We start from the raw sequence: 17,009 nt of genomic DNA on the forward strand, positions 1-17,009 counted from the left end.
ATTCAGTAGCAGTATAGATTGTGTATGTGTGTGTGTGTGTGTTTGTTTGAGATATACATAGCATTATAAATTGTGAAGACACCAAATACATCAATTGATAATTGCAGCCATCCCTCAACAGCTGCCCTTTGCAACAAACACAAGTGTCCTTTATACTCTGTGCGCCCTTTGTCTAAATACCCAATAAGCTTGTGCCGATTTTGTGCGTGGGGGTTTGTTAATGTTGTTGTTTTATAATGAGATGTGGTCTAAAGGACATGATTTGAGCACACTTGAGGTTGATTAATCCATTGCGTAGGAAATCAAGAACGGATTACAATAATTGAACATTCGCTATAATCAGTATAAAATGGGGTGATACTTATGTGTATGAAATTTGGTTTTATTCAAATGCAATCAAAGGTTTGAGCTTATTATGCTCGGGATTTGTCCGACCTCTCAGTTCTTCCATGGGCTCTTTGGGCTGCCTCTGTGATCTGGTCCATTTGAAGACTGAATCCAGCTTTGAGGTGAGAACATGAAGAATGCAGAGTAGGCTTATTCATAATTGTTTGACTGAAGATCCAATACTACATGTCATGTGATGTAAGGTTTAAACTTTAAGGGAAGCTGGTCAGTCAGTAGTGTGCTTCGGACCTACTCCGCTGGAGTGACAGCATAATTGTAGAGATGTTACCGATCAATCGGCAATGGATCGGATCGGGCCGATCAAAGCGTGATCGGCGATAATCGGTGGTTTAGATCAAAAGGTAAATTCACCGATCCGATCCGATCGGTGCATCCGATCAACCAGCCGTTCAGTATGCCCACTTGAGGCCATTTTGGGGTATTGATTTCCACAGTGCTGAAGGAATAATTAGTTACTGCTATGATAATAAATATATAGTAATGCTGGTAAATAACTATAAGGCAAATATATAAATGAATTCATGAGTGAATTAATGAATTAAAGTTAAAACATTAACATTTAGAAAATATAAATAATATATAATTAATAACTTGATCCGATCGGTGATTGATCGGTATCGGGTGATCAAACTTTTGTGATCGGTGCTTGGTGATCGGTTCCAAAAAACCTGATCGGACCATCCCTACATAATTGATTTGATCTACTTTTTGGCCACAGACGCTTTCCAACACTTTCCAAAGATGACGTCGGTGCGTTTGATTGCTACTGTACCTTTAGGTGCAGACTTTGCACGCTGCATTTAGATTACAGTAGCTAACGAATATCTTAAGAGTTTTCCTCACACACCAAAATAGGGCCCTAAGAGTTAATGCGACACTACAGGTCTTTTACACTCTGAGACCAAACCTCTGCGTGCTGAAATAGAGGAACACGTGGATAAAGGGAGACCGTGAGACCGTGAGATCAAACCATTTGACCTTTTACAGGCAAGATAATATCCGCTGTTTCACACATCACTGAATGGATGCACTTCATGGGGTCAATCACTCGTACTGGGGTCAATCACCTGTGTGTGTGTGTGTGTGTGTGTGTGTGTGTGTGTGTGTGTGTGTGTGTGTGTGTGTGTGTGTGTGTGTGTGTGTGTGTGTGTGTGTGTGTGTGTGTGTGTGTGTGTGTGTGTGTGTGTGTGTGTGTGTGTGTGTGTGTGTGTGTGTGCGCGCGCGCGCGCGTGTGTCTGTGTAAGAGAGAGAGAGAGACCGACTGAAAGAGAGTGGCAAAAGAGAGACTTACACATTCTGAGAGAGAAAGGAGGAATGAGAGATCAGTTTGAAAAAGGATCAGGAAACTGACTGACAGGTTCCAACATTTTCTAATGGTGTGACAGATGCCTGTCTCTTGGACATTGACTCCTTGGTCTGTTTCTAGAGCAAGGGTTTGAGTTCTAAAAGATCTATAGTGTGACAAGTGGTCTGCGATCTCATCAAAACTTAAAGCTGTTATTTGAACCAATCTGTATGGTAGAGGATTTACAATATAACTAACAAAACGTTGATGGTGGAATGTGGCATTCCTGCCTTTCTATTGAAAAATGTAGATCCTGTGGTGACTCTGTTCTCTGCTATAAAAGTCAAAAACATATGTCTTGCGTGTGGAACCCGGGTTCGTATACCAGGTAGTGCGTTACATTTACGGATTACACTCAGTAAAGACTCAAGTGAGCTCTGTTTTCCAAATTTCCATTTGGTTCATTTCATTCGTTGAAAATAGCCGATCTACAAAGAGATTTATTGACCGGACCCCAGTCAACTAAGTACTGTAGCTTTAAAGTGGTTAAAACTACTGAGTGAGGATCATACCCAGTAGCCTCTGCTTACTGTTTATCTGCACTCGTTGTCTCCACCAGCCGAAGGCATGGGGGAGAGTATGTTTTCCCCTTCGTCCGTCCGTGTGTCCGTCCGTCCGTGCGTGCGTGCTTCCGTCCGTGTGTCCTCGCAGTTTGTGTGCACCTAATCTCAGTCGCCGTTGGCCCGGTCGCTGCCAAAGTGAGCACACACATTCCCTGGATGCCAATTAGCCTAATTCACGGCCCGCCCACTAAGCATCCCACGGGTGCTGAAGTCACATTTTGAAGGGGTAAATCCTACCAGAGCCTATGGAGTTAGCACAGAAATCGCAAATTTAATGCAATTTCCGAATAGTAAAGTATAAAATACGGCTAGCATGATCAAGAACACAAGATACTAAACGGCACAAAGCACTATAATTTACTTTACTGTTAGAAATAATGATTTGTTGGCTTTAAGTCCAGTATAGTTTCCCCTTCTAAATTGAAGTCAGCACCCGGGGAAAACTGAGAAACGGAAGTAGGTGGGCGGGCCGTGAATAAGGCTAATCTAGAACCTCTGCCCTAAATTTTTCAAATGGGCCTTTTCTAGCGCCACCTAGTGGCCGATGTTCGCAGAACACATTTCTGTGCACTACTCTTACAGATTTTGTCCAAAAATCCTACAAAGCGGTAGGCAGTATCTCGACAGTCATGTGATCGACACGGATCTGTTCGATTTTGCATATTCCATCCTGATTGGCTAAGATTGGCTTCCAAAGTTTGTAGGATTGAGCCGTTTTGAACAAAATGCCTCAAATCCCAAACGCAAAGTGCAATTATCATGAAATCGCGCACACACGTTCCCACCAGGTCGAGGAAGACAACATTTTTGAAATCAGCCTCATGGTGGCGCTATAACAGGCTGATTTGTGGTTTTACCTATAACTCCACCAATCAGTTTCAAACTTTGTAAGCGCACTCCCTAGAGGCCAAGGAAAAACCCTTTCCCTGCATTTTTCACATCAGCCTTTTATAGCGCCACCTTTGGGCCGACTTATGTAAAACACATTTTTGGATATTACTCCTTCAGATTTTCTCAAAAAATAACACAAATCGGTACACAGTATCTCTATAGTCATGTGATCAAGTCTGATCCGTCTGATATTTCATATTCCATCCTGATTGGCTAATATTAGCTTCCAAAGTTTGCAGGATTCCTCCGTTTTTGAACAAAATGCCTCAAATCATCAACGCAGCTTGCGATTACCGTGAAATTTGCCACACATATTCCCACTATGTCAAGGAACAAATGCTACCCTTTTCACATTGGCCTGTTATAGCGCCACCAGCAGGTAGACTTTAGCAAAACACATTTTTGGAACACAATGCTTTAAATCATGCATGCAGCGTCCGATTGCCATGAAAGGTCTAAGGTGAAGAACATATGCCACCCTTTTTACATTGGCCTATTATTTATACAGTAGCACCACCAGGACGCACAGCCTGGTGGAGACCTGTGCTCGGAAGAGCACTGCTTCTAGTTTGACAATGATATTTGTTCACAACACACATCAACACTTCTCAACTCCAGTGCAAAGCCATTATCTTTTATGTGCATTTATTAATAGCAGACAAATAGCGTCAGGCAATCAATTAACCACCTTCCTGTTACCGGAGATGCTGATTGATACAGAAAGCATCCCGGGGGCTTTGTTATTTCAGTCAAAGGAAAATATGTCTAGAAAATGAGTCATTGTTCCCCCAGAGGTGGTAATATAACATAATGACATACTGTATTGTACATGATAATCGACCTCAAGGCGGTTTACTCAAAGCACTCAACCAAACAGATTGTTAGTATTATTGCGGACCAATCTATGTCTAATATCCTGTTTCCGCAAATAAATTGGGTGACTGTGTTGCTGAATGTCGTGTGTTACTGATACGTTTTGTGTCATCGTTTTTTTCTGTGATTCACATGATGAGAGCTTGTCCTGTTTGACAAATGATTCATCACTTTCAAGCTACTTCACTTTTTTTTCCAACCATACCTCCATAGCTTATCAGTCCTCACTAATGCTAGTCCAGTACATTTACTTGCAGTCCTTGCAAGCAGTACAGTTACTGCAGCCACCCAGCAGTGTTTTATGTAGCCAAGCTTTTAACACATTTTCCACAAGGCATTAAATAATTCAATCATTTCACCTCTGCCAGGGGTTTTCATTGATTTTACCTTCTTTTTTAGGCTCCCTGAACGCACCATTAACAATGTTCGTAGAGTGTGTGTGCGAGCGTCACGTTCTGCAGTCAGTAACAGAACTGCACCTGACATGAGTTGATTAAAATGCTTTACAGTTTTAAGCATTAATTCCATAAATTACTCATTTTGAGTTGATATATTAATTTTGACAGTCCTAGTTTTTATTCAGGTCGCCAGACCACCACGAATAACCATATTTGGTAGTACACATCACTTTCTCCTGTGGTAATATTTGGTAATTCGTGCCACTTTCCAAAGAAAACGACAAGTGCGACCTGATATATAATGATTTTTTTTTTATTTCTTGTCTCCCCCCCCCCCTCTCTCTCTCTCTCCCCCCCCCCCCCCCCCCCCCCATCCCTCTTTCTCTCTGCGGCAGATAAGCTAGAAAACGGTGTGGGCGAGGTGTACCAGAGGAGGAGAGGCCCCCAGGCCGGCAGCTCTGAGGAACAGGAAACGGGAAGCAGGCAACAGGAAGGGACGGGGCAGACAGGAAACAGTTGGAGACGTATTCTCCTACTCATCCTAGCCATCACCATCCACAACATTCCAGGTCAGATGTTCTTACTTGAGGGAATAGCACAAGCTACCTCTGTGGGACTGTGGCCCTCCTTTCATAGCGAAAATGCTAGGCTCTGTGTTGCCATGGTTTATATACTGTAGGTTAGACCATATGTGGAGGAATTGCCAGGGTAAGATGAGGAAAGGGAAGTGGTTGGAGGCAGGCGCAGCAGAACAATTGAATTGCGACCGTAGGTCAACCAGCTCAGCAGAAGGGTATACATGCCAAAGCGCATACATGCACGCTCCCATGTGCACGCTCCCATGTGCACGCTCCCATGTGCACGCACCCATGTGCGCCACCTCGCCGTTGGGGTGTCTTACTGGTAATAAAGTGGGGGGGGGGCAAAAGGCATGATAAATATCAAATTTTAAAGACTAACAAAATGAAGCTTCGTCAGATGACTGTAACACTGTGAAAACCTGTTAACATCATGCTGTGCACTTGGGTAACATGTAAACACATTTGGAGTGGACTGATTTCCGTTCCACCAGGACTAAACAATTGCAAGGTCACAGCTTCAGGCGGCGCGCTGATTGCAGGGTTTGACTGCAGGAAGTACGAGTGAGAGGGTGAATTAATGACACGTGATACAGAGGTAGGATGCATAAGAGAAATTACCAGAGTGCACTCTACTGATTGAGAACATGCTGTTTTTGTGGCCATCCATTTCATTAGTGGGACTTCATCTGGTTATATTGTTTTCATAACTAGCTACGTGATCACACATAAATACCTACTGTACATACAGTACGTCCTGCCATAGATATGCAGACACACCTGCCCAGACAACAGATGTGAACGCAGTCAGGTTTGGAGAATGAGAAGCAAGAAGTGTGCCCAGCTCTTTATCCAAACTTCAGTCGACTCCAGGCTTGACTCCCTCCTCGCTGGTCTGTCTGCATGATCTCTCAAACCCCAAAAAATCAACTGATCCAGAATGCCACGGCACGTCTGGTTTTCAACCTCCTAAATCCCACATCTCATCGCTTCTGTGTTCACTTCACAGGCCTGATCATCCACGCCCTTCACACACATCACGATCAGCAAACATGGGACATCTATCCCTCCTCTCCCCCTTTTTGGTGAAATTACTTATTTACACAGGTGATTTCTCTTTTTTGGCTGTTTATGATAGTTTTCTGTCAAATACGATAATTTTAAGGCTCCGGTACGATAATTGAACATTTCCCATCTGGCAACACTGTGCTTATCTTTATTCTTGCAAGTTGCTCTGGAGGATATCAGTGTCATGTAAACACAGACACGCACGTCTATCACTTCCCTTCTCGAGTCATTTGATTGTCTTAGAATTTGACACCACAGAAACCTACAATATAAGCTATTTCATAAGAAAGACACACTACTCACAATCCAGCTATTTAGTATGCAATTCATTGGGCCATGATCGAAAACCAGTCATACTGTATGTGTGATTGATTCATTATACCTGCCGCAAATTGAAGGTGTGAATAAGTGAGATGTGAAGGGCACGAACTGGTGGAATATGCCTGCCAGATGCTTCTACCATAGGAAAGAGGCTTATGTGACAGCCACACTACAGATGATTTACAGCAAGGAAAACATGGCATGAATGATTGAGTTGAACACTACTGGGTGATTTTCTTTTAAAGATAGCATACAGTGCAGTCAGACCGAAAGATTCTAATAAAATAATCTATAGTTGCAGCCCTACTTGAAATCAACATGTTTTTTATTTTATTTATGACACTGTTGTTTTATTTTTATTATGTTATGAATAAATTCCTGTAGCATTGTCTTTCATTAACTGTATGGCTAACTTAGCATTGTCTTATCTTCAGTACAGTATTAGCTGTGTGTAAAATACCATCGACTTTCATTGCCTGTTAATAAATTTGCTGTGTCTCATTTCCTACATGAATACATTAGCTTTGTTTTGCATATGACATGAATAAATTAGTGAAGGCATGAGCTTTATCCCTGAGCCAGAGATTGATGGTGTGTGAAATACATTGTGTTAGTGGGAATGGGTATTTGTGTGCTTGTGTTTGTAATGTGTGTAAAGTCAGTAAGAATGGGAATGTGGATCATGTATGTGTTGCATGGCTGCCTGGTTAAGTGTCTGTGCGTGTGGGGGTGGTTGGGTGTAAGGCTCTTCTGTACTATACATTGAGCAACATTTTCGGATATAGCGCCATCTCCGAGTCCCCCTTTCACAACATCACAGTCACGTTTAAGGTTCAAGTCAAATGAGGGGAAGGTTTAACCACTTTCAAACTGGCATCCGTAATTTGGGCATGTCATTATAGACATACAAGTTTCCGGAAGTTGTCTGGTTTTTCTCTTTTCTTTGAGGCTGAGGTCAGCACAGTTCCCATAGCAGGCAGTGGTGCAGCCAGTCAGAATGCTCTCTGTGTTACCTTTGTAGAAGGCCTGCACTTGCACGACCTCAGGGCCTCCTCTTTGATGCCTGAGAACGTAGAGGTGTTCGTCACAGTACTTGGTTTGTGTGGAATTCCCAGGTGAGTTTCTCAGTGATGTGAATGTCAAGTCATTTGAAGTCGCTGACCTTCTCCACTGCAGCCCCATTGATTTAGATAAGGTGTGCTCTCTGCCTGATGTACTGTAATCCACCATCAGCTCTTTGGTCTTAGGCTGTCTTATCTGTGATCTGGCCTGGCTATCACTGTCATTTTGCCTGAAAAGCTGACCACAAAGTTGCTGGTGTACAGAGAGTAGAGAAGGGGGACAGAGAGAAACTGTAAAAAAGGCAGGGCCTGGAAGGCCCTCTGGAGTATTTCCAGCTTTACTCTCAAGCTACGTTGCCTATGGAAAAATCACAGAGCAGACATCTGTACACAGGAGAGAGCCTGAGGCTCTCATGTTTCAACATTTTCAATTTCAAGTCAATACATTTGCCAGGGATAATGTGTTGCCTGCTGCCTTAAGTTGTGGTCCCCCAACGAGAATGTGGGTGTTCAGAGGAGAGTAAATTAAATGGTATATACTGTAGACAGTCTAATCCCAGGTGCCATTATATCCTACTGATTTACAGTAGCACATTGTCTTGGGACATACAGTATATTCCATTGGTCAGCTGATGTACAGTATGGGGGCTATCCGCTGTCCATGGTGCTGAAATCTCTCCCAAGGCCTCTACTCTCCCTAGTGGGTGAGATATTGGCGGTTGGGGCCCATGGTGACACTCCACATACTATACCCACAGAGACCAGACCACAAACTTTACATGTATAATAATAGAAGTAGCTATTTCCGAGATAGCCGCGAGCTCAACCAATCACATGCATCGATGTGACCGAATGTACATTCTTAGCCGTATGGGTAATGCAGTTCTTCTCCATGCGATCTTTATTAAAACATCTTTTTACTAAAACTAGAGTGATTGCATACATACTCAGGGGTTCTACATGAGCATATAGAACCATTTTACATACACAAGCATACTGGTAAGTGTTCATTGAATTGTTACGATTTCATGGCTGATAATGAAATCCCCTATGGTATACAGTAAATGAATTGGCAGTTTACTTCCGGGACTTCACTGCGATGCCCTAATGTGTTTACTGCCTGCAGCGACCAACCTTTTCAAGTTGGTATGGTGAGGTTGATTTCACATTAGCTACACTTTACTGGCCTATCAGTCTCTAAGAGCCAGATTGTTTTCAAAATGCTTCTAAAGTCTAAACAGTTTGGCATCAGAAGCACTGAAAAGGAAAGTAAAGCGGATGATCCACCTCCCAACCTCTTCCGTTTCATCTTTGTGGTTGATAGATTTGTCCTACTGTAAATCAAATAAGTCAAATCATTGCGACCGTAGGTCGCATTTACTATCAAACCCTGCACAAAGTGTCAGTCTGTCTGTCAGTCTGTCTGTCACACCTCACACGTCACACTCTTGCCCTGCTCATATCTCCGCAACCGTTGCCCCGATCCATGCCAAATTTTGCACACACGTTCCTTACCTGCCAAACTACAACCTCCAAGGACCCCCGGAGCTCCAGGGACCCCCAGGTCCCTGGGGGACCCCCAGATGTAAAAAATGACCAAATGTGCTAAACTGACCAAATGACCACCCCAACGGGGCTGCTCACGGGGAATTCCCGGGGACCACCCACTCCTGGTGCTCCAGAACGGATGCAAAAGTGGTGGCGCCCCCAGTGGAGGACCCCCTACACTGCAGCTCACATAAAATGCCGTAACTCCGGCTAGGAGCGACCGGGACAGCCGGGGCCGGTACCTATTCGTCCGCCTTGCCGGCACGGAGACCCCACCCCTCATTTCTCACATGGCCCTCTTCTAGCGCCACCATGAGGCCGATTCTTGCAAAACACATTTTTGGACACTGCTCCTACAATTTTTGCCCTAAAATCACGCAAATCGGTACACAGTATGTCTACACTCATCCCATCAACATGAATCTCTCCCATATAGCGCCACCTCCAGGCCGAATTTTAAAAACACATTTTTGGACACTGCTCCTACAGATTTTGCCCTAAAATCACGAAAATCACTGCACAGTATGTCTACACTCATGTCATCAACATGGATCAGGAAGATTTTGGCAAAACACATTTTTGCCCTATTTGTGGAGATAAGTGACCTACGGTCGCTTATCTCCCGATTAGGGAGCCTTACTGGTATAGCTTACTCTCCTGTGATTATATGTGAAGGGACAGACCTACTCTCCTGTTGCAGAAACCTTCACACCTTGCATTACTAGCTATTCCCCCCCAGCTCCTGACTGTGTCAAATATGCAGAGCTCCTTTCCGGGAGTCATTTAGACCAAGAGACAAAGGAATGGAGAGGGACGTAGGATTAGAATGAAGAAAGGAGACTGCATTAGAGGGAGAGAGATTAGAACTCTTGCTGTATTAAAGCACCAGTTCCAATCACAGATTGATACAAACACGCTTATAAGAGCCCCTGCAGCAGCTGACACCTGCTTTGGTCTTTGTCTGCCATTGATCTTCAGGAACCAACAGCTCTGTTCTACATGGTTGTCAAGGGGGCCAGAGAGAAGAAAGAGTAGAAGGGAGGAAGGGAGGGATGGAGAGGATAATGTGTGTGTGTACAGATACAAGATAGGATGGAAACTGAAGGTCCATGTGGTCCTTAAGTTAAATCAGATGGCTTTAAAACCCAGGGGGGATTTAGTCCCAGGTCACTCTGCAGGCGGGTGCTAGGTCACCCAACCCTTTGTTTTGTTTTTCTTTACTGCATGTTGTAGTAACACTGTGTGTGTGTGTGTGTGTGTGTGTGTGTGTGTGTGTGTGTGTGTGTGTGTGTGTGTGTGTGTGTGTGTGTGTGTGTGTGTGTGTGTGTGTGTGTGTGTGTGTGTGTGTGTGTGTGTGTGTGTGTGTGTGTGTGTGTGTTGCAGAGGGCTTAGCTGTGGGAGTAGGATTTGGCGCAATTGGAAAAACTTCATCTGCCACCTTTGAGAGTGCCAGGTAAGACCAATGAGAATACATTTCTATTTCACATCTTGGATCCAAATATTTATTTTATTAGTATTATTTTTTACTCCAGTAACTTTAGTTACTTTTATTATTAAACATACATTAATCCACTTTAGCCTTATTTTATACCTAGACTATTTGAAAATAGACGATCTACAAGCTCACAACGTGTCGCTTCGCGATGCTTTTGGTACTTTAAGTGTAGTTTGATGCCAATACTTTCGTACTTTTACTCAAGTACATTCCGGACTTTTACTTGTAACAGAGTATTTCTTTACTGCTGTATTGATACTTTTACTTGAGTAAAAAAATGTGAGTATTTTTTCCACCACTGAAGTGGGGTGTCCTCGAAACATGCAGGCTGCATTCACGCAAGCGTAACGCATTATTATAAAGGATATTTGTAGGTCTTCCATTGTTCAGATTCCCTGAATATATTTCTGCTGAAAAGTAAATGTTTACAATTACATACATACTGTATCATGGAAAGGAACTAAAATATCCAACCACGATTTTGGTTGAAGCCAAGTGTAAATGCATAAAAACTCATCGTAAAATAACGTTTGCTGGCGCTATTGGAGAAAATTGTCAAGGACATTTTCAGGGACCAGGCTGTCTTTGACTTTTATATGTGAATTACGAGCTGATCCTGATTACCTACAACTCTTCTGTTGAGGCTGGCATAGAGACAGATTTATTACTGCTTCATTTATCAGTATTATTACCATTCCCTGAACACTTAGGCAAATTGACAAAGTGTTTGTGTTACCTGTTCTGACCTTTGTCTTGTAAATATTGTAGTTGAACAGCTCCCACACGCTGCCTTCCACACACTGGATTTATGCTTAAGAGTCTGGTGTAACTGGAGGTTGTCCAGAATCAGCAGTTTGTGTGTGTTTCACAGTATAAGTCAAAGAGAAGTTATTTCTGGCATGGAAGAATTTCATGTATATTTGCTTTTGTTTCATCATTTTGCAGTACACATTTTATTTATAATTTGTGTTGCTGGGTCCACGTGTACCGATAAATAAGCGAGCTTGTGAGATTTACTTTATCAATATGTTGTGCATTTCTACTTTCACTGTAAGTCATTTCAAGGTTTGTAGAAGATGTATTTGCTAAATTGGGTGCAAATAATATTGTGAAACTGTGAGATGTTGGTAATGTTTTACTTTCCCCCCGTTCAGAAACTTGGCCATAGGAATTGGCATCCAGAATTTCCCAGAAGGCTTAGCAGTTAGCCTGCCCCTGCGGGGTTCTGGGATGTCAACATGGAAATCCTTCTGGTAGGTTTAGTGTGTCAATGTTCTTATAGTTTTCAGTTTTATTTCATTTTCAATTTTAGTTTTAATTCGTTTTTAAAGCAGTTTTGCTTGTTTCTGGAAAGGCTTAGTTTTAGTTTAGTTCTTATTAGTTTTAAGGTCCGCACAATGCTATGTTTTTCGGCCGAATATCGGTGTGAGTTTCGGGGCACATAAAAGGAAAGAAAAAAACAACAACCTTGCGCTATGTCAATCACGTTGGCAAACTGCCGCCCGTTATTTCGTTCGTATTATTATTGATATTTCGGACCAGGGTCGCTTTTCTTTTTTTTTGGGGGGGTTCGTTTTTCGCAGCTGTCGCCACTGGTTTCTCTCTCTCTCAGCTATAGGTCCTTGGTCTGAAAAAACGTTTTTGCGGTTCAAATTTAAAAAAGCAACAAAGCCCGCTGGCCTACCAGTCCAGGCGCATACCACATAGGCTCAGTGTAGCCTGACAGCGTGTCGCTGGTTCGAATCCCGATCCTGGCTGCCTTTGCTGCGTGTCGCTCCCCATCTCTCTCCCCATTTCCTGTCAGTCTACTATCCTATCAATAAAGGCATAAAAGCCCAAGGACCTTTAGTGTTAGTTTACTTTTTTATTGCAATAGGGATTAGGCAGGGGTTAAGATTCGACTAGGTCAATTTGCGAAAACAGTCACATCACAACAAGTCGCACATTTGGTAAGAGAGCAAATCATAACCCTTTTTACAGTTTCTCTTCGGACTACAGCACAAGATACAGTACAGTAGGTGTAGCCACTGCAGGTGTTGCCGAATAAACCCTTTTGTAAATCCCGCCCCATTCTGCCCTGTTACTATGATGGGACATTAACCCTGGGCAGATTGTTTTTATAGTGGAAGTGGATGGGATTTTTTTTCCCCTTCATAGCCTCATTACAGCTATATAAAGTACCAAAGGAAAAACACCTAGGTGATATTAATAAAAAGGGAAGACAAAGGTACAGTAGTTACATTGCAAAACAGGGGGTTTACCCGAAAATATATGTTTTAATTTGTTTAATCCCAGTGGGACAGAATCCTCTTTGCAGATTCTTTTATAGTGGTAGTGGATGGGATTTTTTTTCCCTTCATAGCCTCATTACAGAAGAAGAAGCTATATAAAGTACCACAAAAAACACATCTACGTGATATTAATAAAAAGGGAAGAAAAAGGTACAGTAATTACATAGCAAAACAGTAGTTTTCCCCCGAAAAATAAATGTTTTAATTAGTTTAATCCTCTGGATCAGAGATAGAAAGAGAAGCGCATTGCATCTTGGGTACTAGGAAGAGGACAGAGAGAATGTTTCTCCTCACATAATAGGCTGGCTTTTCGTAATTCTGCCCATTTAAATTATATGTACCCAATCGTGACTCTTAGACCATTGATAAGGTACATGTGAACTAGTTTGTTGAAGCTTATTCGTTATGATGAGCGAGATCGCTTGACGCTTGCCGTCGCTATCACCGTACCGGCCGATCTCCGTGTCGCGCACTGCGGACAGTTGTTGAAAGCCACATTCAATATTCTCCACTGCACAAACTCCACCCCCGATAGCAAAAAGTGAATGTTTTTTTCTGGTTGGCCAGTCAGGGAGTCTCAGGGACCAATCAGAAGGCTGACAAACGGTCTATTCTCTTCACTGAAAACTTGCTAAATAATTCTGAATTAAGAATAACTATTCAGTTGTGAGAAGTTTAATTCTGCCATTCTTGGCTCTACCATTTAGCCCTGGAACAAAGGCACGGCTCAGTAGTTTGGGCAGCATGCAGTAAAAAGTGTTGGCGTTTGCCACTCTGTGTCAACTACTGTCTCTCTGAACCTCAGGTACGGCCAGCTGAGTGGAATGGTAGAGCCTATCGCAGGTATGCTGGGAGCCTTTGCCGTGGTTTTGGCGGAACCTCTGTTGCCGTATGCGCTGGCGTTTGCTGCCGGGGCCATGGTCTACGTGGTGGTTGACGACATCATACCCGAGGCTCAAGTCAGGTGAAGGACAGATGGGGTACCATAGAACAGTGGTTCACAACCTTTTCAGGCCGCGACCCCCAAAATAAATATATTTTAACTGGGGACCCCCCACCCTGACTGGCAGTAAGAGTTGAGGCATTACATTTTATATAGTAACACAGTTCTATTGTGAAAATAGCAGATCTACATGAGCCTCGTGCTGCGACGCCTCGTGCTGCGAGGCGTTGTGACCATGTAGATCGGCTATTTTCACAATATCTGGACAATGTTTAATTTGTCTTTTAGAGGTATTAAAAAGTCCTTAAATTGTCACTTTAGAAATGTGTAAATACCCTCTGTACACTTAAACTTTATGTTGGTTTGTTTACTGTTGAGTGAGAAAACAATGTTGCACATTAAGTTAATCATCTATATAATTTGGGGGACCCCCGTGGGGGTCCCGACCCACAGGTTGAGAACCACTGCCATAAAACAGTGGTTTTCAAACTTATACTGTGCATGTCAAGGACCACCATAGCTCTCAGAATCCAAACCCTGAGGGTCCCTGGACACAACTTTTGAGAACAACTGTCATAGAATCAGAGTAAATGATGCGGGTATATGAAAGAATTAATATTGTTTTCATAATGTATTATTTATTTATTTACTGTACCATTATGGAACAGACTGTAACCCCAATTTACACGCTACGTACGAGTATGAATTAAAGAATGTCCCCCTCTTTAGTGGAAATGGGAAGCTGGCGTCCTGGACTTCCATTCTTGGGTTCGTGGTTATGATGTCACTGGACGTTGGGCTGGGCTAAAGGTCACCGTGATGACCAGCCATCAAGTCAACAAAAACCTCTGAGACCGATCATCAGAATGTGTCTGATCTCATTAGACAAAACCAAAAGGGACCAAATATTTTCCAGCCTTCCCTCCCAGCACAAGAACTATGGTTTGTGAGCGTGTGCTTGTGTGAGCATGTGTGCTTGTGTGAGCATGTGTGTGTGTGTGTGTGTGTGTGTGTGTGTGTGCGTGTGTGTGTGTGTGTGTGTGTGTGTGTGTGTGTGTTTGGCAACTTTAATTTGGATGTTCTTTTTTTATGGTACAGCATTTTTAACCAAATTGGCTATCAATGTGTTGAATGTGAGCTTCGATTTTTTTTCCCCCCTTTCTTTTATTTTACCAGAGTAGGTTTGAATTTCTTGATGGTGAAATGTTCAAAAACTTGAAGGATGACATTAAGATTCAGTGATTTTGAAGCTTGATATATTTTTCTCTTAAATTATGTCTCTGCTCATCATCTACAGTACCCTACTGTACACCAGTGGTTCTCAGACTTTTTCATATTAAAAAAATTGGGAAATACTTTGTGCCAGATTTGTGTTGTTAAAATGTTTTGAATGATTTTTGATCCGTGCTAACCGCTCCTACATCTGGCTTTGTCTGTAAGTACAGTATGTATGTATGTATGTCCCACACTTGACTCATTGGCCAAGCTTTGCAGGACTTTTAATGAAATTAACTCAACAAAGCACTGCTCACTTAATGCGGGTGTGATTTTATTTGAAAATACCAGTAGCCGATATAGGGTTAAAGTAGTTAAACTGATTTTGATGCTTATCGATATATTTTTGGGGGGACCCCACTTTGAGAACCACTGCTGTACCAAGGGTACTGTTTGAATTTCTATTCTAACAGGCAGCTCACCATGCGTTCACCACCATGTGCCCCTGATGGTCGACTGTAGCATTAGAAGGCTAGAATAAAAACTAGCAGTGCTATTTAAGTAACTGGAATACACTGCACGGCTGCTTGGGTAGTAATGAAATTATTTAACGGGTATACAGCAAATGGTTTACAGAAAATGAAAAAACGTATTTAGTTGTAGATACTGTAAAACCAGTGTAATGAGAGTGCAAAGGCTTTAAAGGAATTTGGGACATTACTTGAATTACACAGGGTTGGTGCATTGATTGAATGCAGGGCATTGTTTTTATGTGTGACATGGTTGTGGAATGCGATATGAATTAGGCTTAAGTGTGCTTCCCTGAATGTCCTTTTACAATCATTCATATGCAAATGAATCAATTTATCAGCAATTTTGTATAATTAAAGGACCAAATAATTAGAACGACTCAGTTTTTTGTGAACTTGCCACTACATGAACTATCTATTATCAGTAGAAAATGGGATCATTTCAGAACGATCATACAAAGCAGAACGATCATACAAAGAGAAAAGCAGCCATTGTAAAGTTGGCAGGTTTCTTTAATCTGGTTTTATTATCTATGTTTTCATTAGTTTACATGTTGGATGTTTATTGTGAATTACTGCCTCCTAAAAATGTGGAAACAATTTGCCCTTGCAAGGCAGTACAAATAAAGGTTGAGAGACACAAACCCTCCTTATAATTGCGGGGTGTATAGAAGCAAGCTGTATTGAAGACTAGAGTTTGCCCTATGAACGTCAAAAAAAGGTTAAGCTCTAAATTTCAAACCATCTCTACATGGTGTCTGTCTATCTAATAATGTTCAGTCCACTAGGGTTCTGGAAGGCACTCAGGTTACAGTTTGATATGTATTAATTAGCCTGTACACTTAATAATTCAAAAGCAGTAGGGAGCACCACACCACTGCTCTCTGAAATGTCATTATCTCAGTCTTCAACTTGACGCTTGTTGCTTCGGCATAATAATGTAAAAGGAAAACAATATCAGAGACAAGCATTGGCTCTTGGGCAGTGATGCAGTGACCCAACTAGCAAATACTAGTCCCAGGAACACAATGGTTGTGTTTTGTCAGGATTGAATGCTTGTTGGACACACAGCTCACGGTCATTTCTGTTATTTCTGCTCCCTCGTTTACGGCTTCATTCTTTTTCACCATTCATGTCTGTAGTATAGCCCAAATCTTCATTGGCCATGTCCTTCAAGTTGCGTACCGAAATCCTCCCATTCCACAACACTCGCCTCTGTGGACCCTCCAAGCCCTTATATCCATCCAGAGGATTGTATCTGCAACTATGAGAGCTCCCGCATTGGTCTGCTGTCTCAGACCAACTTGGACTTTCATCAGGTCAGTAGCCTGCTGCTCTTCATAGTCACTTCCAGATTATACTGTTGACCATCGCTATGAAGATGTTCTTGTGGGACGGTAATATGACCAAGCTTTCCAATCTGTTGTGGCAAAATTACACAAGCAAAAAACGGAATACTTCAGTGTCTTTCGGGTCCCTGC

At 42.4% G+C, this 17,009-nt stretch overlaps 1 protein-coding gene across 2 annotated transcripts in view; it reads left to right on the forward strand.

Moving 5' to 3' along the window:
* slc39a11 (solute carrier family 39, member 11) overlaps window positions 1–15,895 on the forward strand; it is a 93,513-nt gene extending 77,618 nt beyond the window's left edge. For both annotated transcript variants that reach the window (XM_080746938.1, XM_080746939.1), the window contains exons 6-10: window positions 4,874–5,047; window positions 10,438–10,507; window positions 11,704–11,802; window positions 13,646–13,804; window positions 14,513–15,895. In XM_080746938.1, the coding sequence (XP_080603064.1) occupies window positions 4,874–5,047; window positions 10,438–10,507; window positions 11,704–11,802; window positions 13,646–13,804; window positions 14,513–14,591 (581 nt within the window). In that variant the 3' untranslated portion in view covers window positions 14,592–15,895. The remainder of the gene's footprint in view (window positions 1–4,873; window positions 5,048–10,437; window positions 10,508–11,703; window positions 11,803–13,645; window positions 13,805–14,512) is intronic.
* The last annotated feature ends 1,114 nt before the right edge of the window (window positions 15,896–17,009 follow it).

This window comes from Nannobrachium achirus (assembly GCF_963921795.1).
Source record: "Nannobrachium achirus genome assembly, chromosome: 18".
In the NCBI taxonomy this organism is placed as follows: Eukaryota; Metazoa; Chordata; class Actinopteri; order Myctophiformes; family Myctophidae; genus Nannobrachium; species Nannobrachium achirus.